Source organism: Muscardinus avellanarius (assembly GCF_963383645.1).
Source record: "Muscardinus avellanarius genome assembly, chromosome: 6".
In the NCBI taxonomy this organism is placed as follows: domain Eukaryota; kingdom Metazoa; phylum Chordata; class Mammalia; order Rodentia; family Gliridae; genus Muscardinus; species Muscardinus avellanarius.
Window position 1 is genome coordinate 84,005,002 of NC_137791.1, and position 26,391 is coordinate 84,031,392.

Here is a 26,391-nt window from a genome sequence, read left to right on the forward strand (position 1 = left end):
TCTTTGGGGTTTTCTATACATATATATGATCATGTCATCTACCAACAGAGACAATTTGGATGCCGTTCTTTCTCTGGCCTGATTTTTCTAATTGGGACTTCCAGTACCATGTTGTTGAATAAAAGTGGGCATCCTTGGCATGTGGACTTTTCTTTTTATTGGATTTGATAGTCTGTCTTATAATTGCAGTGTTTGCACTTATAGACATTACTAGGTATCCAGAGGGGATTGATTCTAGGACAACCCTCTCCATCTCTGTGTATATCAAATCTGCATATGCTCTTATAAAATGGCTTGGTATTTGCATATAACCCATGCATATCTTAGCATGTACTTTATTTTATTTATTTATTTATTTATTTTGTGTATGTGTGGTACTGGGGATGGAACTTTTCTACCTCCGGGCTATACTCACAGACCTCTTTTATATTTGAAAACAGGTTCTCTTAAGCTAGCACGGCTGGCTTCGAACCTGCGTGATCCTCCTGTCTCCACTTCCCAAGCGCGGGGATTACAAGTGTGCGCCACCACACCTGGCTTGGCATGTACTTTAAATCATCTCTAATTTACAAAACAATTTAAATTTGTATAAATAATTACACTATATTGTTTAGGGAATAATGGTAAGGAAAAATGTCTGTACATGTTCAGACTAGACACAATTTTCTTAATGAATATTTTCAATTCAGAGTTGGTTGAAACTGTAGGTGTAGATTTATGGATATGCTGCCTAAAATATGAAAGATTGTTACTGTTTTGCTGTTTTTATTTTTCTATTTGCCTGATTCATTTCATTTTTTTTTTTTTCTTTCCTGCATGTCTGGGGATGGAACCCAGGGGCATTCTATTTCCGAGCTACACTCCCAGCCTTTCAGACCTATTTTATACTTTATGTGGAAACAGTCTCTCACTAAGTAGCTGACGCTGGCTTTGAACCTGTGTGATCCTCCTATCTCAGCCTCCCAAACTTGCACCACCATGCCAGACTCCGTTTTCTATTTTTACATTTTTTCTTTTTTATAATCAAGCATTTTCATTGTTTATCTTTTTTTTAGTATAAGTATGCTTCTTTTACTTTTTAGAGTGATTACTTTATGGTTCATAGTATGTATAACTTATAGTATGTTGAAGTAATAGTATGCCTCTTTCTGTATGGTATTAAAAACCTTACAAAAGTGTGTTTCTATTTCTTCTAGCCAGGATTTTAGTTATTATTTTCTTGCATTTCTTCATATGTTATAAATTCACAATGCTTTATTAGTGACTTAAGCAGTCAATTATGATTAAAAGACATTTCTAAAATCAGTTTATAGTTTTCCATGTATTATTTTTATTATTCAAGCTTTTGTATAAACCGAGATTCCCATTTGATAGCATTTTTTTTTTTCCTGCCTGAATGGCTTCCTTTAACCTTTCTTATATTGATCTGTCTGTGATGAGTTCTTTGAGCTTTTGTATATCCAAAGAATTCTTACTTTCTTTTTGAAAAGTGTTTTTCCTGGGTTCAATTCTAGATCAGCAATTTTTTATGTACTTAAAAAATGTTGTACCACAGTCTTCTGATTTTCACTGTTTCCTGGGAAATAACAGCTGGCAGGTTTTTTTTTTTTTCCTTCTACATAGTATGCTCCATTTTTTCTGACCACTTATAATATTTTCTCTTCCTCTCCAGTTTATGGTGTGCCTTGGTACAGATTTCTTTTTATTTCTTGATCTGGGGTTTGTTCAAATTGTGATCTATGAATTTATAGTATTCCTGGAAAAACTTTAAGCCATTATTTATTCACATACTGTCTCTCCCCCCCCAGCTCCCCCCCCCCCGCCACATTCTCTTTCAGAAACTAAGAATTTCACATATGTTAGGTTACATGAAGTACAGTAGATCACTTATGGGTTTTTTTTTTTCCCATCTTTTTTAAAATTGCTGTGTTAAATTTTGGGACATACTTATTTCTATACCTTTAATTTCTCTTCGTACTGTCAAATTTATATCCAATGTACTTTTCACCTTAGATTTTTTAGTTGTAATCTCTACTTGTTTATTGCTTATACTTTACCTTCTTGAGCAAATGAATCACATAATTGTTTTAATGTTTTTGTCCTCTTGTTTTATCATCTGTCATTTCTTTTTGTGCTCCTATTGATTTACATTTCTGCTCAATGTAGGTTATATTTTTCTGCTTTTTTGCATACCTGATAATTGCTTAATATATGCCAAACATTGTAAATTTTACCTTTTTTGGTTGCTGGATAATTTTGGATTCCTTTGAGTAGTCTTGCCTCTTTTAGGAACATAGTTAAGTTGCTTGGAAATACTTCAGTTCTTTCAGGACTTACTTTTAAGCTTAAGACCAGAGGAGACTTAAGTTTGGGGCTAATTTTTCTTCACTGCTGATGTAATAACCTTCCAAATATTCTGTTCAGTGCTCTAGGCTAGAGAGGAACACAGGATTCTTTGGGGGGGCTCTATTTAAACATCAATGATTGTTTCACCTGATCTTTTAGATAGTTCTTTCCCCAGCTCAGGTCGTTTTCTCCCACGCATGGTAAATCTGTACTCAACTGAAGATTCAAAGAGAATTACTGACCACCCATCCTTTTGCTACTTGTTGCTTATTAGGACACATAACTTAAAACTGTCCTAAATATATTTCAGTGCTTTTACTATAAAATAGTATTCAAAAGAGGCTTAATAAGCCGGGCATGGTGGCGCACGCTTGTAAACCCCACGCTTGGTAGGCGGAGACAGGAGGATTGCGCAGGTTTGAAGTCAGCCTCGCTGCCTTAAGAGACCCTGTTTCCAAGTAAAAATAATATAAAATAGGCCTGTGAGTGTAGCCCGGAGGTAGAAGGGTTTCCAGGAACCCCAGTGCCACCAAAAAAATAACAAAAAAAAAGAGGCTTCATTTTCAATCAGTTCAACTCTTAAGAAAACCAATTTTTTACCTCAGAAATTATAGTTGAAGGTTTTTTGTTGTTGTTTCTTTTGTTGATTGGGGTTTGAACAAGAGACTTCTACCTTCGAACTACACGCCAGCCCTATTTTGTATTTGAAACAGGGTCCCACTAAGTTGCAGAGGGCCTCACTAAGTAGCTGAGGCTGGCCATTAACCTGTGATCCTCCTGTCTCAACTTCTCAAGTACCAAGATTGTGCCTGGCTGTAGTGAAAGTTTTAAAGTGGAAAAAACTCAAATATGTGTGTAGTCACCTTTGAGATAATAAATGAGAGGAACTGGAAGGAATGGAACTGGGGCAAGTCTAACATATTTAATCCTCCCTATCTAAAATGGGCAATTTATACTCAGCTCCATCTGTCTGTTCCCTGGAGGTAGTGTGGATTGTGGTATCTAATTATACAATTCTTAATATGGTATATATTTGGCAATTCAGAAATTTATAAATATTGTACAAATTATCTAAAACAAAATAATTCTGTGGGCACAGTCCAGTGCCTAGACTGTTGGTTTGCAAACAACTTTAAGAGATACCTTTGTGTGTGTGTGTGTGTGTGTGTGTGTGTGTGTGTGTGTGTGTGTGTGACTGCAGATTAAACCCAAAGCCCAAAGGCATTCTACCTCTGAGCTAAACCCCTAGCCTGATTTTATTTCTTATTTGGAAACTGGGTCTCAAGTTATAGAGGGCCTCACTAAGTTGTCAAAGTTGGCTTTGAATCTTTTTGGTTCTCCTGTCTCGGTCTCCCAAGTACTGGGATTACAAGCATGCGCCACCACGCTCGGCTAAAAGATACGTAATTTTGACAAAATAATTTTTTGTTTTTTATTGTGTTTTACATACAGTCGACAGAGGTACGTTCTTGGAGATACAGCAATGCAGAAGATGGCCAAGTCCCACGTTTTCTTAAGTGGTATGGGCGGTCTTGGTGTGGAAATTGGTAAATACTGTTTTTATTTGTAAGTTTATGCAACATAAAATATTTTAAAGAATTTTACTTCTTGTATTTCCTGTAAAGGAAATTAGGTTCATAACTTATATCCCATTCAATTTTAAATCTTTTTGAAGTACTATTTCATGGCACTACTGTGTTATTCAAGGAACCAGTAATGACACTGATTGCTTTTTTTTTTGTGATGTTAATCACTATTAATGATCATGTACTATATTCATTCATATACACATTCACACAAAAAATGTGTTTGTAAGAATATGTTAAAATTTTAGAAGTAATTATCTCTGGGAGGTATGAGTATACAATTTTTATCTGTCTTTCATTATGTATTTTTTAACGAGGAACTTACATTTATTGAGTAGTTTAAAAAAGTTGCAGTTAGTTATCCAAATATTTGACCAGGTTCTCTGAAGACATATCTAATAGGAATTAATAATAATATTAATCTGTTCCATTTTCTTTTCCCTTTATAGCAAAAAATCTTGTTCTTGCAGGGATTAAAGTAAGTAACTGATGTCCTTAATAAGAAAAATGTTATGAGTTTTTTTCTTCATGTATGGGGATAGTATTGTTTTACATTTTGGCTTATTGTTTTCTCTGTCTTAATGTTCTCCTATCCTTTTTAAAAATTTTATGGAAGCTGGGCGTGGTGGTGCATGCTTGTAATCCTCGCGCTTGGGAGGCCGAGACAGGAGGATCGTGCAGGTTCGAAGCCAGCCTTGCTGGCTTAAGAGACCCTGTTTCCAAATAAAAATATAAAAATAGGTCTGGGAGTGTAACCCGGAGGTAGAAGGGTTTCTAGGAACCCCAGTACCACCAAAAAAATTTAAAAATAAAAAAATTAAAATTAAAAAAAATTTATGGAAATTTCAAAAATATATAAAAATGAAATCGTTTAATAAAACCCCACATACCTACATCCCTATCACACAGTTTCAGTTACCAGCTCAATGCTCCTCCCATTTCTCACTGCCTGCAACTGCCTAATTATTTTGGTATAAATTGTAGACTTTGTACTATATCATTCTTTTAAATATTTTAGTGTTTATCTTAAAAAGATAAGCATACCTTTTATAAATATCACAATACCATTTTATTTTATTTATTTTTGTGTGTGTGGTACTGGAGGTAGAACCCAGCGGCTTTTTCTACCTCTGGGCTATACTCCCAGACTATTTTACAGTTTATTTGGAAACAGGGTCTCACTAAGTTGCTGAGAGCCTCACTAAGTAGCTGAGGCTGGCTTCAAACCTGTACGATCCTCCTGTCTCAGCCTCCCGAGCGCGGGGATTACAAGCATGTGCCACCGTGCCCGACCACAATACCATTTTCACACCTAAAAATGTAACGCGTTCCTAATTTTTACATTAGTTACTTATTATTATGAAACCATTTTCCCCAAAATTAGCAACAAACAACATTTCTTATCTCCACTTTCCATGGGTAAGGAGTCAGGCATAACTTACATGGTTCTTCTGAGTGAGGTGTTCTCATAGGCTTCAATCAAATTATTGGTAGGAGCTGCACTTACCTTGAGACTAGGTTGGTAAAGGATCTGATTCTCAGTTTTGCTCTTGGTTATTGACAGGATTCAGTTCTTCATGGATTGATGAACTGAGAACCTCAGTTCCTTGCTGGCTGTTGATATAAGGTCTCCTTCAGTTCCTTGCTTTGTGGCCCTTTCCATGGGGCAGCTCATAGTATGGCAGTTTGCTTCATCAGATTAAACAAGCAAGAAGACCTGAGAAGGAATATGCTAAGAAAACAAGTTACAATCTTTTGTAATCTAGTATCAGAAGTAGGTCCAACCCATATTGGAAAGATATCACCTAAAGGCCTAAATAAAAGGATGTGGGAAACATTGAGGCTATCCTAAAAGCCTATATAACACTATCATAAATTATCTAATTAGAGTTTAGATTTTCTAGTTTTCTTAAATATTTTTAAAGCTTATTTTGTTGTAACCAGGATCCAGTTAAAAATTCATACACTAAACCTTGTTTTCTTTGATTCATATACAAAACTTGTTTTCTTTTAACCTATAGGTTTCCCTTACCTGATTGTTGTCTTACAATTTATTTGTTGAAGAAATTGTCACTTGTAACATAAACCTCTGTCCCTATATCTCCTGATGGTTATATCTCTGTATCTCCTGATGGTTATATTCAGAGAATAAGATTCATATTTGATTCTTCTGGCAAGACTATTTTATAAGTGACATTTGTTCTACTAGGTTGCAAAAATTTTCCATTGCCTTTTTATGACTATTATTACTCATTAATGATTATTGTTTAGATTTATTTCATTAAGGACACAAGTTATATTCTATCATTTATTAAGTGGAATTATGTTTTAGAGAATTTTCTGTTCATCACTTATTTGGCATCACAGAATTATAGACTGCATGTATGAAAGACAGGATAAAGATTTAATTTTTCCCTGTGTATTTACCAGTTATCATAAGTCAGTGGTTTTCTATCATCCCCCAACAATTATCTATGTGTTTACATATATGTTTATGTCATGATAAGCTTGTGGATTTAAACATATTTGATATGTCCTGATTTGTTGTTACTTTCATTGACTCTAAATTTGTTCCAACTTTGATTATAGTAATCTTTTTCAGGTTTTTTACTATTTTTGACACAACTCCAGTAGACTTTGTCACTGTAGTCTTTTTGATGGAGAGAGAACATTTGTCATAAGCACTGAAATTTCTGATTTTCAAATTTAGGATTATAGGTTATTGCTAAAATTTCTAATTCATATTTAGGATTATTAAATATTTGCTTCTTTGATTTTATCTTTTTTCTCTTATGTATGGGTCTTAGTTCCCAACTACTTATTTGTCCTATATTACATTTAATCTGTGTGACATAGTTCCAGAGTACCAATTTCTTTGTTACTGATAACTACATATTACTGAAAACAATTCAAGTTTTTTAATACTTTTTTATTCTGCATGACTTTAACAGACAAATTTACTGTTTTCCTAAGTCCTTTAATAATTTCTCTGGTTGACTATACAAAAAATTCTATAAACAGTTCAGTCTGTTTATCCATTTTGCTTGGGGATTTTAGGACATTTTTTATTTCACTGTAGTATGTGATTTATTTCATTAAACAGCAGAGTCATAAAACAACATATTCTCAGGTAAATCTAGCTTTATTTGTACTCTGTTCCTCCTTCACTTATTAGGTCACCCTCTTTTCACTCCCTTTGTTAGCGCTACTCTTCATTTGTTTTCTGTTTTGCTTTGGGTTTTTTGTGTATGTTTCTTAGTACTAGGGATGTTCAGTAGGGTCATTTACTTTGTGTGTGTGTGTGTGTGTCTACACCATCAATAAAACATGTCAAACTTTTAGACTTAATGCCAATTTAATAAGTGAGAAAGGGTGTTTCTTTTCTTTTCAAGGTTGAACTTTACTTATTTTCAAGAGCCATATGCTTTTATTTTTTAATATATTCTATGTAAATTAATCTTATTTTCCGTAAGATTAAAAAGGTCTAATATAAGTTACAATTTTTTTTGTGTCAGTTATCTTTATAGCTTGGAACATGAAGTATTTTTAAGTGTTTATTGATAAGAGTTTTTCAAATTTTTGTATATTGAATTTTATAAATTTAAATTTTATTGTTATATAAGGTAGTTTTTTGACAGGAGCATTGGTGCATGCCCATAAAAGTCCCAGTACTTGAGAGGCTGGGGCAGGAGGATTACAGGCTGAAGGCCAGACTCAGCAACTTAGCATGACTCTTAGTAACCTAATGAGACCCTGTTTCAAAATGAAAAATAAAAGGGGCCCAGAGTTCAGCTCAGAGGTAAAATGCTCTGATTTTAATCCCTAATTCCAAAAAATTAAAGGTATTTTATCCATCAATTTATTGGGAAGAGGTGGGCTCTGGATGCAAAGAATCATCTACATATAGAATCAGCTTTATGTCCTTTCTAGTTTTTATGCCCCTTAATTTCTTTCTGGTATTTGTTTACACATGATCATACTTCCAGTATAGTATAAGTAATATTAGAAATAGTGAACATTCTTGTCCTTTTCTAGACTTCAACAAATACTTTCCTCTTTTCTGAAGGCACTTACAATTCATGATACAGAAAAATGCCAAGCATGGGATCTAGGAACCAACTTCTTTCTCAATGAAGATGATGTTGTTAATCTGAGAAACAGGTGAAGATATTTTGATGTATTCTTGTGGAATTTTTTTAAAAATTTTCAGTTATTTAGAATATTTTCTGTATCCAGAGTACCAGTTCAATCATAGCTGTTTAACTCATCACCACAAGTTCACACTAACATAGATAAATAAGCACTGATATTTAAATACTTGTTTTTGTCAGGTTTTTTGTACACATTACTACCTAGAAATGAATTTTATTAAAATTACTAAAGGAGTCTTTAGCGTTAGTGAATTATTGAAAGACTTCTGGAGCTTGGAAATATAAGGTTACACTTTGAAATTGTTTGGCTTACTGTGGAATATGACAGTACATTTTAAGACTATAGTTTTATGAAACAAGTTTTGTTATAGACTTTATTATATTTCTATTGAAACTTTATAATGTCAGGTTCTTATGTCTTTAAAGTGTCCATCTTAAAGAATGAGTATATTAAATAAATTTTTTTATTTTTTCTTTTAGGGCTGAAGCTGTACTTCATCGTGTTGCAGAACTAAATCCATATGTTCATGTAACATCATCTTCTGTTCCTTTTGATGAAAATACAGATCTTTCCTTCTTAGATAAATACCAGGTTTGTATACCATTTTGTATTAAATGTTATTAATCATCAAGTACTAATATCGCATAACTAATTTAACCTAGTATATTGAGAAGCAGAACAAAAAGTTTCACATTAACATACTTCTGTTGGAATGACACATAGAGGTCTGCCATTTTAGGGAAAAGGTCCAAAAATTACTCATGTAACAATTCACTTGACTATTTTAAGATTAATATTCATTTAGAAGGAAAAAAAACTACCTAAAACTCAGTTTACAGAAACATGCATTTCTTTCTTTCTTGTGCATCTGCATGTCATTTGGGGATCAGCTTTTCCAGATGGAAGTTACCTTGAACTCCAGAGTCTGGGTTCTAAAGCAAGTCACAGTGTCAAGCCCAAAGTCAAGGAGCAGGAAAGTACACTCTTACATTCTGAAGGAACTATAGGCACAAGTGCAGTTACAGGGAAGTAAAATGCATGGATCAGTTATTTAACCCACCTTGGTTATCGGTTCCTTAGATAACAGGAACAACAAAAATTTCTAGTTCCTATGTTCTCCTTGGTTTTTCCAATGATTAAATTATGTCATTGCCCACATTAATACCAGCATAAACTTCCACTTTGGATTAGGTAATTTGAAATTCATCCTACTAACCTCTAGAATTCTACCTAAAATTATAGACATCCTTTTAAATGACTACCTAAACTGAAAATTAAGTGAGCAGATGCCAAAAAAAAAAAAAACAGATAAGTAAAAGACCAGTGAACCATTGTTTGTGGTTACTCTCAGAGATAGGCTTGCCTGTTGCATTAACTAGAATTTGGGGGAATTGCTGGTTATACAGAAATGTAAGATGCAAGTCTAGGTCTACATGAGATAGAGGAATGGCTTTGATACTTCCCCCCTCTTTATAAAACTGAAATCACAGAGACCTACAACCTCAGTGAAAGGATAGATAAAAACAAGTTTTGCCTTTTGAAAGAAGAAGCTTATTCTTTTACTTAAGCTCTGGCCAAAAAAATAGAGGTTTTCCCTGGGGATTTGTAACCGTACACACTGTTTAGAAATGAACTTTTTGATCCTTTGTGGTCCAGAAATTCCCAAGCTGACACCTTAATGAAATAATACAACCAGAGTGGCTATACTCTAGAATGTCAGACGGAAGTTTAATGCATTCAGAGGAACATGCACAATGCCAGATCACTTTGTATTCTAACATATAGAGTCCCTTTGAGCGAATGAAATTCATAATCCAAAATAGCAAAATAGGGAAAAGCAGTTCAACATTATCCAGAGTAAGTAGATTCAACAGACTGGAATTAAACCTCCAAGTATTTCAGAGAATAAAATTACTAGATTAAAAACTATTTGATATAATCTTCAAACTGACTAAATGTAAAAGAAAAGTGTAAATAAATAATATAAAAATAAGACAGTATTGAAAAAGACCAGGCAGATATGATAAAGAACAAGTAGAACTTCTAGAAATAAAATATAGTATTAAAAATCAGCTGATAGTCTGAGACAGGATGATTGCAGATTTGAGGCAGACTCAGTAAATTAGTAAGATCCTGTTTCAAAATTTAAAAAAAGGCTATAGGTACAGCTCAGACATAGAAGGCCCCTGGGTTCAATCCATAGTCCTCCCCCCTCAAAAATACAACAATAATAATCAGTTGATAGATCAAACAGTACAAAGATAAGCCTTAGGGAATAACTCTGAGGAAATTACTGAAACTATAACATACGAAAATATGGATAATAAAAATGAGCTAGAAGGTCTAATTTATGAGGTTGGATTTCTTGAAAAAGCATTAGGAAAAGGTAATATTGAAAGAAATTATGGCTGGGCATTTGTTAGTACTAATACAAATCTTTATATTCACTATTGATTCTAGTGTTATATTTTCTATTCATTACAAACTAATAAGTTTGTGTGTTACTGTTAAATGAATACTTGACAAAATAAGATATTACTGATTCAGAGACTAAGGATTTAGTCTGCTACAAAGACTACTCTATAAAAGTAATACTGATTCACTAGATAAGCAAATTTCAACATATGAGCACAAGAAGTAAAAAAGCATGGGTAACATAACACCTACTCTAGAAGACAGTTACTCTAGCAACAGATTCCAAAGGAAACAAGATTGATGAAATGCATAGTAACATATTTAAAAGAATGATTATAAAAAGCTCATTAAAGCTAGGCGTGGTGGCGCACGCTTGTAATCCCCGGGCTTGGGAGGTGGAGACAGGAGGATCAGATTCGAAGCCAGCTGTGCTGGCTTAAGAGACCCTCTTTCCAAATAAAAAAAAGTGTAAAATAGGTCTGGAGTGTAGCCTGAAGGTAGAAGGGTTTCCAGGAACACCAATACCACCAAAAATAAATAAATAAATGAATGAATGAATAAATAAATAAATAAATAGAAGCTCATTAAGAGCCAAGAGAATATAAACAATTGAATAAAATTAGGAAAACACCTCATAATATGATAGATAAATTAAAAAAAAAAAAAGTCAGGCGTGGTGGCGCATGCTTGTAATCCCAGCATTTGGGAGGCTGAGACCTGAGGATCACAGTTCGCGGACAGCCTCAGCTACTTAGGCCCTTTGCAACTCAGTGAGACCCAGTTTCAAAATAAAGAATAAAATATAGGGCAGGTGGGTGTAGCTCGGAGGTCGAATGCCCCTGGGTTCCATCCCCAGACCCACACACACACACAAAATAATTTTTTTAAAAAGATCTTGAAAAAGAACCAAACAAATTTTAGAAATGGAGAGCAAAGTGAGGTTTAAAAAACTACAGATGAAAGCTTCAGCAATATCAAGTAAAAGAAACAGTACCTGAATTTATTTTTATTTTATTTTTATTTTTTGACAGTAATGGGGTTGGAACCCATGGGCATTCTACCCAGCCCTATTTTTTATTCTTTATTTTGAAGCAGGGTCTCACTGAGTTGCAAAGGGCCTCACTAAGTAGCTGAGGCTGTCCATGAGCCCGGATCCTCCCTGTCTCAGGCTCCCCAGTACTGGGATTACAAGCATGTGCCACCACGCCCGGCAAACAGTCTGAATTTAAAGACAGATCTTTTAAAGTATCCTAATCAGACCTACCAAAAAAGAATAAAGATTGAAAAAAGCATGCATGTTCTGTAGGACATTACTAAATTTTAAAAATTGCATTTGGGGAGTACTCAGAATAGGAGGAAGACCTAAAACCCCTCTTCAGTGAAACAATAGCTAAAAATTTCCCTAATTTTGAGAAAGATATGGATATCTTGATACGGAGGGCCCATATGAACCCAAATACACGTTTAAATACAATCCCTAATATATTATAATAAAACATGAAAATATATAATAAAACATACTATAATAAAACTGTCAAAAATACAAGATAGGAACTGGGCATAGTATCTTATAATCCCAATACTTAGAGGCTAAGACAGGAGGGATAACCTGGGCATGTAGTGAGACTCATCCTAGTGAGACCCTTTTTAACTGAACTTATTATTTCAAAATACAATTGGGCTAGGGGTATACCTCAAAGGTAGAATGCCTCTGAATTCAGTCCCCAGTAACTAACAGACATACACACCAGAAAAAAAGAAGAAAAATGCAAGATATAACTGAGAATGTAAGTGTAATGTAAGGTGCTTGCTTCTCTCTGGGTTTGATCTCTATCCTGGGGAGGGGGGAGACAAAATTCTAAAAACTGCAAGGAAAAGTGCTAAGTGTCATTTTAAAGGAACCCTCATGAGACTAACAACAAATGGCTCAACAGAAACCCTACAGGCAAACAAGAAACTGAATGATGTATTCCATGTTCTGAAAGAAAATAACCAAGGATACTGTACTCAGAAAGACCATTCTTCAATACAGTAAACCACAAATATGTACAAGTCACATTTAAGGGAATCCACATTAGATTAACAGCAGATTGTTCAATAGAAACCTTATAGGCCAGTAGGGAATGCAATGATGTATTCTGTATTCCCCAAAAGAGGAAACATAGGGCAAATGTTAATACAAATAAAGTTTAACAAATGACAGCATTAAGTCCTTACATATCTATAATAACCTTGAATGTCAACAGACTAAGTTTCCCAAGTAAGAGGCACAAACTGGCTGAATAGATACAAAAACAAAATCCAGGGATATGCTGCCCATAAGAAGGTTACTTCACCAGTGGAGACTCGCAGACTGAAAATTAAAGGATGTTCCATGAAAACTTAAACCAAAAGCAAGAAAGAATTGCAATACTTATATCAAAAAATGCACGTAAAGACAAAAATTATAAACAGACAAGGTCATTATATAATAAGCAAAGGATATATTAGTTGAGATATAACAATTGCAGATGTATAGGTACCTACCACTAGAGCAGCTAGCTATATGAAATAAATCTTAGATCTAAAGGGAGCAATAGGATCTAGTATAGTAATAGAAGAGAATTTCAACAATGCACTGTGATCAGTGAGCATCCTCTAGACGTGAAATCAACAAACAGACACAGAACATTTTTTCTGTGAAATGTTCATTGTTTAGAATATACATTGTGTAGCCAGGGTTGGTAGCGCACTTTTTAATCCCAGTACTTGGGAGGCTGAGACAGGAGGATCCTGCCATCCTCAGCTACTTAGTGAGACCCTGTTTCAAATTAAGAAGAAAATCTGGCTGGGGATGTAGCTAGGAAGTAGAATGCCCCTGAGTTCAATCCCCAGTACCACAAAACAAAACAAAAAAAAAAAAACACTGTTTTTCTCACTACATAAAATTTTCTCTAGAATAGATCATCTATTAGTCTGTAAGTCTCAAGAAATTAAAATAAAAAAAGAAATTATATATATCCTCTGTGACCACAGTAAAACAAACATATAAATAAGCAAAGAAACTTAAAAAACTAAACATTTATGGGGACTTTTGAACAAACATTGGGTCCTTAAAGAAATTAAAAGGAGCCGAGTGTGGTGGCGCACCCTTGTTATCCCCGCGCTTGGGAGGCAGAGACAGGAGGATTGTGCAGGTTCGAAGCCAGCTGCACTGGCTTAAGAGACCCTGTTTCCAAATAAAAATATAAAAAATAGGTCTGGGAGTGGAGCCCAGAGATAGAAGGGCTCCCAGGAGCCCCAGTACCACAACAACAACAAAAGGGAAATGAAAAAAATTCTCAAAATGAATGAAAATGGAGGCACAGAATACCAAAATTAGCAGGATAAAGCAAAGCAGTACCAGGAAGGACGTTTATAGCAATAAATACCTATGTCAAAAGTAAAAAAATTTTAGGTAAATAACTTAATGAATCTCAAAGACCAAGAAAAGTAGGAACAAAATTGGAAAAAACAATAGTAGAAGAATAACAAAGATTAGAGTAGCAATCAACAAAATAAAGACTAGAAAACAATACAAAGCATCAGTGAAAGAGTTGAGGTTATTTTTTTGTTTTGCGGTGCTGGAAATGGAACCAAAGGGAATTCTATCTCCGAGCAACACCCCTAGCCCTATTTTTTTAGTCTTTTTATTTATGAAACAGGGTCTCACTGAGTTGGGAAGGGCCTCCTTAAGTAGCTGAGGCTGTTGGTGAACTGGGATCCTATGGTCTTTGCCTCCTGAATGCTGGAATTACAAGCGTGTGCCACCGTGCCCAGCCTTGAGATTTTTAAATGTAGGTAGATTGAGAAAAAAAGGAAGACTCAAATATATAAAATTAGAGCTGAAAAAGGAAGCATTATTACTAACGCCAAAAAATTCATAATGCTACAAAACTATAAAGGATTATGAGAGAATGTCACTAACAGCTGTATGCCAACAAATTGGAAAGCCTGGAAAAAAAAATGGGCAAATTTCTGCATACATTTTACTTACTGAAATTGAACCATGGAGACATAGAATACCCAGACCAATGAGAAGTGAGACTGAATATCTCTTCCCACAGAAAAGTCTAGGACCAGATGGTTTCATTGTTGAATTCTCTCAAACTTTTAAAGAATAACTAATGCCAGTTCTTTTCAAACATTCCAGAAAATTAAAAGGGAGCAAACCCCTTTGTACTTATTCTACAAGGCCAGCATTACTCCAATACCAGCATTACCCAAAAACAGATAAAACAAAAACACAAAAAACTATAGACCAATGTCTGTGGTAACCATAGATGGAAGAATTTTTTTGTTTTGTTTTTCAGTGTGGTACTGGGAATTGAACCTGGGGGCATTCTTCCTCCAAGCTACACTCCTGGCTCTTTTTATTTTTTTATTTATTGTTGTTGGGAAACAAGAGTCTCACAAGGTAGTTGAAAGTATTACTACATTGCTGCGGCTTTCCTTGAATATGATCTTCTTGTTTAAGCCTCCCAAGTTACTAAGATTACAGGTGTTTGTGACCATACCTGGCTCAAAAATTTGTCCTTTTTCTGGTGGTAGTGGTGATACTGAGAATTTAACCCAGGGGGCATTCTATCTCTGAGCTACATCCCCAGCCATTTTACTTTTTGCTTGAAAACAGGGTCCCACTAGGTTGCTTAGAGTCTTGCTATGTGGCTTAGGTTCTCTAGAACCTGTGATCCTGATGTTTTGGGTTACAGGTATGCGCAGATGCAGAAATTCTTAAAAAAATACTAACAAGTCATATCTAATAACACCTCAGAAATACCATTCATCCCAATCAAATTGAATTTACCCCACAGTTGCAAAAATGCTTTAGCAAACACAAATTAAATACATTACATCAACAAAATGAACTAAAAATTGTACCATCTACTCAGTAGATAGAGAAAAAGCAATTGAGCCCTGTGCACACACCTCTAATCCCAGACATTCCTGAGGCTGAAGCAGGAAGATTGCAGATTCAAGGCCAGCCTAGACAACTTAGCAAGACCCTATGTCAAAAAAGAGGGAAGACTAGGGATGTGAATCAGTGGTAGAGTGCTTGCCTAGTACACATGAGGTCTGGTTCAGTCCCTGGTAATACCAAAACAAAATAAAAAGGCATTTTATAAAATTAAATTTAGTATCCCTTCATTATGAAAATTGAACCCATTAGGTATAGAAGAATCATACTGCATACAGTATAAGTAAATATGACACATCTACAACTAACATCATTCTGAATGGGAAAAAACTGAAAGACAAGTGTCTCCTCTAAGATCTGAAGCAAGATAAGGATGTCCACTCTTACTGCTTTTATTCCGTACAGTATTGAATGTGAAAGAAATAAAAGGCATTCAAGTAGAAAAAGAATACGTAATATCTTTGCAGATAAATCTATACAGAGAAAAACCTAGACTTGAATAGACTTACTGATACATTAAGTAATATCTCAGGATACAATATCTAAAAAATTAGCAAGATTTTTATACAACAATAATTGTTGCTGAGAAAAATAGGAAAGCAGTCCCATTCATAAGTTATAAATAAAATTAATCAAGGAAGTCAGAAACCTCTACAATGAAAATTACAAATAATGGTAAAAGAAATTGAAGAACTCACAAAAAACTAGGACAACCTCTTCTGTTTATGAGTTGGAAGAATTAATATTGCCAATATGTCTCACTACCCAAAAGTCATTATAGGTTGCTTTATATTGCAGACCCTACCAAAACAACATTAGCTAGGAAAAACAACTCTAAAATTCATACAGAAGCATGAAAGATCCTGAGTTGCCGAGGCAATATTGAACAAAAAGAATAAAACTGGAGACATCACAGTACATCAAGACATACCAGAGAGCCACAGAAACAACAGAACAGTTGTGGTATAAAAAAAAGACAAAGTGGAACAGAATAGAGATCTCAGAAATCAACCAATGATGCATCTATAGCCAATTGATTTTCAAAAAAAAAATTAAAACATACATTAGGGAAAAGACAAAGACTGAGAGACTCATGGAGGACTCTCACTACAGGAAGCATACTATATTCTGAGGTAGATAAATGAAACTAAACTGATATGATAACATGTTCTAATAAAACTAACTGTTCCAATTCACAAAGACCAGCAGTGAGGAAAGCAAAAGACAGTCTAATTCTGCTTTTCTACATCATAGACAAATGCCCTTAAGAAAGTATATGACCTCTGTCAGTCTAAGGTAATTATAATGAAGTTTGATTTTTTTTTTTTTTTTTTGGTGGTACTGGGAGTAGAACCCAGAGGCTTTCTACCTCCAGGCTATACTCCCAGACCCATTTTATATTTTATTTGGAAACAGGGTCTCACTAAGTTGCTGAGAGCCTCACTCAGTAGCTTAGGCTGGCTTCGAACCTGCATGATCCTCCTGTCTCAGCCTCCCAAACGCAGGGATTGCAAGCGTGTGCCACCACGCCCGGCTCATAAAGTTTGATTTTAAAACCATCTACTTAGCCAGGTGTGGTGGCGCACGCTTGTAATCTCCCCACTTGGGACACTGAGTCAGGAGGATCGCACAGGTTCAAAGCCAATCTCTGCTGGCTTAAGAGACCATGTTTTTAAATAAAAAATATAAAAAAATAGGTCTGGGAATGTACCCCGGGGGTAGAAGGCCCCTGGGTTCCATCTCCAGTACCACCAAAAAAATAAAAAAATAAAACTACCTACTTACATACATCACAGGGTTATCATAAAATTTAAGCACTGAAAAATACTATTTTCTATCTTTAATAGAATTTGAGTATTTCAGTAATGATATTGTCATAAAGCAAAAATTTAGCCAGGCATGGTGACACATGCTTGTAATTCCGGTACCTGGAGGCTAAGACAGGAGAATCGAGAGTTAGCGTCAGCTACTTAGTGAGGTTCTCTGAAACTTAGTGAGACCCTGTTTCGAAAATTAAGAATAAAAAGTAGCCGGTCATGGTGGCGCACACTTGTATTCCCAGCACTTGAGAACCTGAGACTGGAGGATCACACAGGTTCCAAGCCAGCCTCAGCTACTTAGTGAGGCTCTCAGCAACTTAGTGAAACCCTGTTTCCAAATAAAGTGTAAAATAGGTCTGGGAGTACAGCCTGGAGGTAGAAAGGCCTCTGAGTTCCACCCCCAGTACCACACACACACAAAAAAAAAATAAAAAGCAGAACTAGGGGTAACACTTGGCTGTAGAATGCGCCTGGGTTCAATCACCAGTACCACATAAAAATTTTAAAAAGCAAAGTTTATTTTTTGAGTCTCAGAAATAAAAGATAACAATACCAGCTAATATATCTATTAAAATTATAATTGTCACCCTTTTAAATTAACATGAAAATAATACTGTGGTGGCTAGATTAGTATTTTCATGATAGCAGCAGAAAAATCTTCAACCACTTAGAGAATATGTAGATACTAAATAGGAGATTAAGGTATTTTTCTAATTGTGAAACCTCTGGTGGTAAGTGAATTTATTATGGGGAGCTTTCATCTGTTGTTTATTTTTTATATTTTATACTTCTGTAAGTATTAACCTTAGAACAGAATACAGTAGGATAATTTTTATGAGGGATAACAATTGAAGCTGAACATGCTTCTTATTCAGAGGTTGTATTTTACCAACATCATTTTGCATTTTCTAGTCTTTAATTTTTTTAATTCTCAACAGTGTATAGTATTGACTGAGATGAAACTTCCATTGCAGAAGAAGATCAATGACTTTTGCCACTCCCATTGCCCTCCAATTAAGGTATTACTCATTTAATTATGATATTCACTTAATCAAAATAAGGATACTTTTAACTGTTAAAATTTGTAGCTTTTAGCCAGGTATGGTGGCACCTGCTTATAACCCCAGGATTTGGGAGGCTGAGACAGGAAGATCACATGTTTGAAGACAGCCTCAGCAATTTTGCAAGACCCTGGTTCAAAATAAAAAATAAAATGGGACTGGAGGAAAGGGCTTAGAGATAGAATACGCCTGGTTCAAACCCCAGTACCACAAAAATAAAAAGATAAAATACTACAAAAATCGAGATGGTATTCTGATGGCCATCTCATACTTCGTATAATAGGAATTATGAATTATTTTCATGAGAAAGGAATTATAAATCATTTTGAGTAGATAGGTTTTTATATGCATATATCATTCAACTATACTTTTTTATGGGGAGAGAGGTACTTTGGATTGAATGCATTCTCCTTCTCACCTCTACCCTCAGCCCTGTTTAATTTTTTATTTTGAAACTGGATCTTGCCAAGTTGCTGAAAATCTGGATAAATTACTGAGGCTAGCCTTGAACCTGTGATCTTTCTGTTTCCACCTCCCAGGTTCTGGGATTATAGGTGTATGCCACCATATCTGGCACTATACTTTTGTTAGAAAAATACCACTTTACATTATGGTATGAGACTATAGTGCATATAAAAAAGAAAAAGTATATACCAATAAAATTATATAAAAGAAAAATATCACTTTATGTTGAATTAAATAAGAATAATAAGAATTAAAAGAATTCACTCCTAGACCATTAAACCAAGTTAACTATTTCTTATATATTTGAATTTTATGACAAGACTAAAATTTTATTAAAAATCATAGAATGTATGATGATGATGCACTAATATTGCTTCTAATTTTGTTATACTAGCTATCCATTTACCAAATAACAAATTTTTTTTATTCCTAAACTGATCTACAGATGACTTATTCTATTCATTATTCATTTTGTATTTGAAAAGACATAATTATAAATGAAATTACCATTAAAGGACCTAAGATAATTGAGGGTATGATTTGTTTTATGTTTTTCATATAAATAAATGAATGTAATTTTACCATTTCACAGTTCATCAGTGCAGATGTACATGGAATTTGGTCACGGTTATTTTGTGATTTTGGTGATGAATTTGAAGTTTCAGATACAACAGGAGAAGAACCAAAAGAAATTTTTATTTCAAACATAACGCAAGTATGATTGTATTAATGAGCTTTTTATATACAAATACTAAAGTTGGTGTGAATGTTATTTTCAAATAGTAATATTAGGAAACTACCTAATCTGTATTTTTCATTCATGATGTTCTAAGATAGGGAATATTGTATTAATTTTTTAATTGTGTTATATTAAAACTAATTTGGAATTGGAATATTAATTTTTATGTGGATTCCCTTCTAACATTATTTAATACTTGATAAAACAACATTTGCTCTCATAAACTTTTTTTTTTTTTTTTTTTTTTTTTTGGTGGTGGTTCTGGGGATGGAACCCAGGGGCTACACTCCCAGACCTATTTTATATTTTTTATTTGGAAACAAGGACCCTTAATCCAGCTGAGGCTAGCTTTGAACCTGCGCAATCATCCCAAGTGTGGGGATTACAATGTCAGTTTTGTTCTATGTCATGTTCCTGTAGGATATTAATTGTGATGCAACATTTACTGTGTCAATTTATGGAAGGACTGAATATGTCCTAAGTCACCTGGCTCCTCGATGACTATATGTGTGGAAAAAGACATATTTAAATGATCTTACATTAAACTTTTTTTTTAAAACAATATGTAAAGCCATTCATGGTGGCGTGCACTTGTAATCTTAGTAGTTGGGAGGCTGAGACAGAAGGATTGTGGTTTTCGGACAATCTCAGCTACTTGGTGAGGCCTTCTGCAACTTAGTGAGACCCTGTTTTAAAATAAAGAATATAAAATTGTGAGCCAGGTGTGGTGGCGCATGCTTGTAATCCCAGCATTCGGGAGGCTGAGACCAGAGGATCGCGGTTTGCGGACAGCCTCAGCTACTTAGTGAGGCCCTCTGCAACTTTTGAGACCCTGTTTCAAAATAAAGAATAAAAAATAGAGCAGGGGTTGTAGCTCGAAGGTCAAATGCCCCTGGGTTCCAACCCCATACTCACAAAAAAATTAAATTAAAAATAAATAAATAAAATTGGGCTGGGTAGCTTGGAGATAGAGTACCTAGGGTTCCATCCCCATTACTGCACACACACACACAAACACACACACAAACACACACACACACACACACACTAAGTAGAATGGAAAAGTTTAAGAATTGAATAATCTTTAAGTCAGAAAGTAAATTTTTTCACCATATTCTCTTGATACTCTGTTAATGTAATTTTTCTATAACAACTAGAGATAAAATTTTGATTTTCTTTAAATATACTTTCTTTACCGGGCGTGTTGGCGCACGCTTGTAATCCCCGTGCTTGAGAGGCTGAGACAGGAGGATCATGCAGGTTCAAAGCCAGCCTCAGCTACTTAGTGAGGCTCTCAGCAACTTAGTGAGACCCTGTTTCCAGTTAAATATAAAATGAGTCTGGGAGTATAGCCCGGAGGTAGAAAGCCCCTGGGTTCCACTCCCGGTACCACCCCCCCAAAAAAAAAAAGTGTGTGTGTGTGTGTGTGTGTGTGTGTGTGTGTGTGTGTGTGTATACATACATACATACATACACTTTCTCTTTAACCTAAGTAATTTATTTGTGCTCCCTATAAAATGCCAAGAAGTCAAATACAAAGGAATGATAATATGCTTTGACAAAATAGTGTTTGTTCTTACTTTCTGTTAATTTTAAATCCAACATAATGTTTTCTTTCTCATGCCTTTTTAAGAAAAATTTATTTAAAAAACTGTTGTGGAGCCAGGCATGGTGGCACATGCCTGTAATCCCAGCATTTAGGAGGCTAAGACAGGAGATTGCAGTTTGCAGCCAGCCTCAGCTACTTGTGAGTCCCTGTTTCAAAATAAAGAATAAAAAGTAGGGCTTGGTGTGTAGCTCGGAGGTAGAATGCACCTGGGTTCCATCCCCAGTACCACACACAAAAACTAGTATTATGTATCCTTCTGTTTCTAGAGTAGTATATTTTTCCACCTTATTCTTTCAGATATATTAATTCTTAGCCAACCTTTTACCTTCTGTGCTTGGTTTTAGTTTGTCCCTGAGTATAACACACTTTTAGAATACGTTCGAAAAGTTTGTATGGATTCTTTTATTCCACTAGTAGTTTCTTCTATGAAATAGTGTAGGAAATTTGGTATGTTCTATAATATTTCTTTACTTTAAAATATCAGGCATGCTGTAAACTACTAGATGCGCATTTTTAAATTCTCCATTCTCTTTCCATACATTTCTTTGATGGCCAAAGTTATGTTTTAAATCTTTAGCACCCAGTTTTTTTCTATTGTAATTTTGAATATATGAGTCACAAAAAACTGAAATATTTGAGTTCTTGTAATCTCTGAAGATCTCCATACAAACATAAATATTATATTGCAACATTCACTTTAAGATTGTTTTTTGTGAGGTGTTTTGTTTTGTTTTGGGTGGTACTGGGGATAGAGACCTTCTACCTCTGGGCTGCACTCCCAGACCATTTATATATATATATATATATATATATATATATATATATATATATATATATATATATATATATATATATATATATATTTTTTTAAACTGGAAACAGTTCTCTTAAGCCATCAAGGCTGGCTTCGAACCTGCACAATCCTCCTTTCTCAGCCTCCCAAGCCACGGGGATTACAAGCGTGCACCACCACACCTGGCCGTTTGAGACAGTTTTTAAAGGCTTACTTTCACTAATGGAGAAGAATGGCTTGTAATTTGAGTTTGAGAATTTTATACTAACATTGGCGATTTGTATAGAATTTTGCACTTACACTAAAAGAAAACATGATCGTTAACAAATTATTCTTATTTTTAGGCTAATCCTGGCATTGTCACCTGTCTTGAAAATCATCCTCACAAACTTGAGACAGGTCAGTTCTTAACATTTAGAGAAGTTCATGGAATGACAGGTTTAAACGGATCTACACAACAAATAACTGGTAAGTTGATGTGTTTTATTAATCAACATTTATTTATTCATTATTCAGCACATTTATAGTTTAGACATTATACTTAGCATTGGGAACACGGTATGAGCTCCTAGTCCGAAGCGCTTCTCCTCAAAATATTCAGTTCAAGTGAGGACATGTTAAGCAGTGAAGATATTAATAAAGTACATACCTATCCAGTTTAGAGGACAGCAACAAGGAAGACAGGATGTCTTAATTAAAATCAGAAGGTTGAGCCGGGCGTGGTGGCGCACGCTTGTAATCCACGCGCTTGGGAGGCTGAGACAGGAGGATCGCACAGGTTTGAAGCCAGCCTCAGCTACTTAGTGAGGCTTTCAGCAACTTATTGAGACCCTGTTTCCAAATAAAATATAAAAAAGGTCTGGGAGTATAGCCCAGAGGTAGAAAGCCTCTGGGTTCCACCCCTATTACCACCAAAAAAAAAAAAAATCAGAAGGTTCCATTGACTTAGGAAGATGTTGAAAAAGGAGTATTCTATGCAGAAATCAACAGTAAAAGGTCAGATCTAAGATGGTCTCACTAGGCTGCTGAGACTGGCCAAGAACCTGTTAGCCTCCTGTCTCAGCCACCCAAGTATTGATATTACAAGTATGCACCATGATGCCTGGCTTCAGATCCAAACTTAAACACCTTTGTTAACAAAAATATTTTATTTTGTTTCTCAAATACATCTAAATATCTTTCATAAATTAGCATTTAATGATCATCGGTATTAAAGAATTTGTATTGATTTTTGTGAAAATCATTTGGGAGATTATTGTTATTTAGGTGTTCATGCAGTGATGGGTTGTAGTAAAAGATCAGATTCCTGAAACTACCTGTATAAGAAGACAACATTGGATGTCAAAGAATGAAGATAAAAATTTATTTTGGTGTAGGGGATGTTATTATTTATTTATTTATTTTTTGCGGGTCTAGGGATGGAACTCAGGGGCATTCGAACTCCGAGCTACACCCACTGCCTTATTTTTTATTCTTTACTTTGAAACCGAGTCTCACTGAGCTGTAGGGGCCTCACATAAGTAGCTGAGGCTATCCGTGAACCATGATCCTCAGGTCTCAGCCTCCCGAATGCTGGGATTACAAGCGTGTGCCACCACGCCCGGCCAGGGGATGTTTAAATAGCGCTCTTGTTTACAAAGCTTTTTAAAAAAATTTATTGGTTGGCACTTAATTGCTATAATTTGTAATGTGAAAAACATTGTTAAATAGGTAAGATAACATATTTACATGTATATTATTAAGTAAGGTGTTTATTGTGTATCATTTCAGGGTTTTCTTATTTTTACACATTAAGTACTTTATAAATGTAGTGCTGCCCTTTGACTTTTTATTTTACAAAATATCTTGGTGATCTTTTCATATTTCTAATTGCAGAGCATCGTTTTAATTTTTATTTTGTGGCTCTAAAAGTTCACATAATGGATGAAAATGTTTTCAACATAATTTAATTTGTATATATTTGTATTATGAATTAGATTGAGTATTTTAAAACTTGGAGTTATTTATTTTCCCTTTAATATGAACCTTTGTCATGATCATTTTCTTAACCATTCCTAGGAATGCCTAATAGGAATAGAGCATATTTGTCAGTTCTTGTTCTGTTTCTGTTTTTTTTAAGTGGGAAATATATTTTCTAATTTGGCATTTATCTTTTTTACTTCATTTGCTATGGGTTTTTTTTTATCATGCAATTTTCTTTTTTATTCATTCATTTACTTATTTTAATACTTGGGATTGACCCAAAGACATTCTACCTACAAACAAAACCCCCAGGCACACACACATACTTTGTTTTTTTATTATTATTTTTTTTTTTTTTTTTTTTTTTTTTTTTTTTTGGTGGTACTGGGGTTCCTGGAAGCCCTTCTTCCTCCGGGCTACACTCCCAGACCTAATTTATATATTTTTTGAAACAGGGTCTCCTACGCCAGCGCGGCTGGCTTCGAACCTACGCGATCCTCCTGTCTCCGCCTCCCAAGCGCGGGGATTACAAGCGTGCGCCACCACGCCTGGCTTTTTTTTTTTTAATTTTGAAAGTTTGAGTGACTTCTAATTTTCAATATTCTTAAAAGAACCTTCTAAATTCCAAAAAGTTTAAAGGAATTTTTCTCCGATGCTTTAGTTGTTTGGGTTATTCTTATTGTTGTTTTTTTGTTTCTAGAGATTGAAGCCAAGAATATTTTACCTCTAAGCTACACTCCAGCTCTATATAATATATTTTGTATTTCAAAACAGGGTCTCCCTAAGTTACTGAAGCATCTCACTAGATTGTTGAGGCTGGCCTTGGGCCTTGAACTTAGAATCCTGTCTCAGTCTCTCTCTTCTTTTTTTTTTTTTTGCTGGTACTGTGTTCCTGGAAGCCCTTTTACCTCTGGGCTACACTCCCAGACTCCCAGACCTATTTTATGTTTTTGTTTTTGTTTGTTTTTTTTTTAGAAACAGGGACTCTCAAGCCATCTTCCTGTCTCCACCTCCCAAGGGCGGGTATTGCGCGCGCGCGCGCGCGTGTGTGTGTGTGTGTGTGTGTGTGTGTGTGTGTGTTTGTGTGTGTGTGTGTGTGTACACACACCACGCCCAGTCCTCAGTCTGTTTTTTATCTTAAAAATAGGGTTATCTTTTTTGACCTTTGAAAATGTTATACATTTGTAATATTTCCCAGAGGCCTTTGTTTCCCTGAGCTTTATTAAATGACTTAACTTTTTTTGGTTGAAGTGCAGCATTTATTTGCCACCTTTATTTTATCTTTTGGTGTATCTGAGTTTGTTTCTGAATTCTCTAGTCTATTTATTTATACATCAGTACCATACTATGTTAATTATCATAATTAGTATCAATGTGTTATTGTTTCTATAATATATATAAAATCTCATAAATACTTCTAATTTTTTTTTCTGACTCCCTTTTTCTGTTTCTTGCCTAAATTTAAGTCTTAATGTTCATTGGAGAAAAAATGCTCTATATAGCTTCCACATCCCCCCATAAAGAAAAAAAAATTTTACTAGACTCTCCGGGATAATTCACATCTTTGTCAAAATTAATTTTCATATTTAAATATCTATATCTAATAGTTTTCTTAATTTTTTTCTTCTAGTGGTATCACCATTTTCTTTTAGTATTGGTGATACTACAGAACTGGAACCGTATTTACATGGAGGAATAGCTGTACACGTTAAGACTCCTAAAACATTTTGCTTTGTAAGTAGTTTTTTTTCTGCTTAAAAAATATTTCTTTACAGAAATAGAATGACCTAAAAGAAAAAGTACTAAGATGCCATTAATCCAACAGTTAATTTAATAGCTGAACAGATTTTATCTTTTTTAACTTGTATCACTTTGTGGAGAAATGAATCAGTCTAAGAAAGTGATATTAAAAAAAACTTACGCATTCTGTATATGGATAGCATATACTTATGATTGAGATATATGAGCATACCTCAAAGGAGCTATACCCTTCTGAATAATTTAAAAATTGATTATACTCATTATTTACTTCCTAAGAAAAGAGATAATTTTATTTTCAAAAGATTTATCAAGCCAGGCATGGTGGTACACACTTGTAATTCCAGCATTTGGGAGGCAGAGACTGGAAGATTGCGGTTGGCGGACAGCCTCAGCTACTTAGTGAGGCTCTTCACAACTCAGTGAGACCCTGTTTCAACAAAAAGGAAAGACTAAAAAATAGGACTGGTGTGTAGCTCAGAGGTAAAATTCCCCTGGGTTTCATCCCCAGTACCACACACACAAAAAAAGATTGATCAAGTCATTTTGCTTTATTACTTATTTAATTCTTAATTATTTTATTATGCTTGTTAATCCAGGTTTTAAATTTGTAGTTTAATAATTACCATGAACTCCTGGCAGTAAACGGAAACTATAAGTTTCGGAATAAAGAGAATATAAAGAGCCTATGCCATGGAACTATGAGTTCTCCTGCTATTTAAGTCCTTATGCCACCTCTCAGTATAATC

General features: G+C 34.7%; 1 protein-coding gene across 1 annotated transcript in view; it reads left to right on the plus strand.

Annotated features, from left to right (window-relative positions):
• UBA6 (ubiquitin like modifier activating enzyme 6) overlaps positions 1-26,391 on the plus strand; it is a gene marked incomplete at both ends in the record, with an annotated part of 88,090 nt that overhangs the window by 6,934 nt on the left and 54,765 nt on the right. The window contains 8 exons of the mRNA XM_080697620.1: positions 3,799-3,893; positions 4,382-4,410; positions 7,999-8,093; positions 8,564-8,675; positions 18,194-18,274; positions 19,374-19,496; positions 22,267-22,390; positions 25,515-25,618. Coding sequence (XP_080553746.1) covers positions 3,799-3,893; positions 4,382-4,410; positions 7,999-8,093; positions 8,564-8,675; positions 18,194-18,274; positions 19,374-19,496; positions 22,267-22,390; positions 25,515-25,618 — 763 coding nt within the window. The remainder of the gene's footprint in view (positions 1-3,798; positions 3,894-4,381; positions 4,411-7,998; positions 8,094-8,563; positions 8,676-18,193; positions 18,275-19,373; positions 19,497-22,266; positions 22,391-25,514; positions 25,619-26,391) is intronic.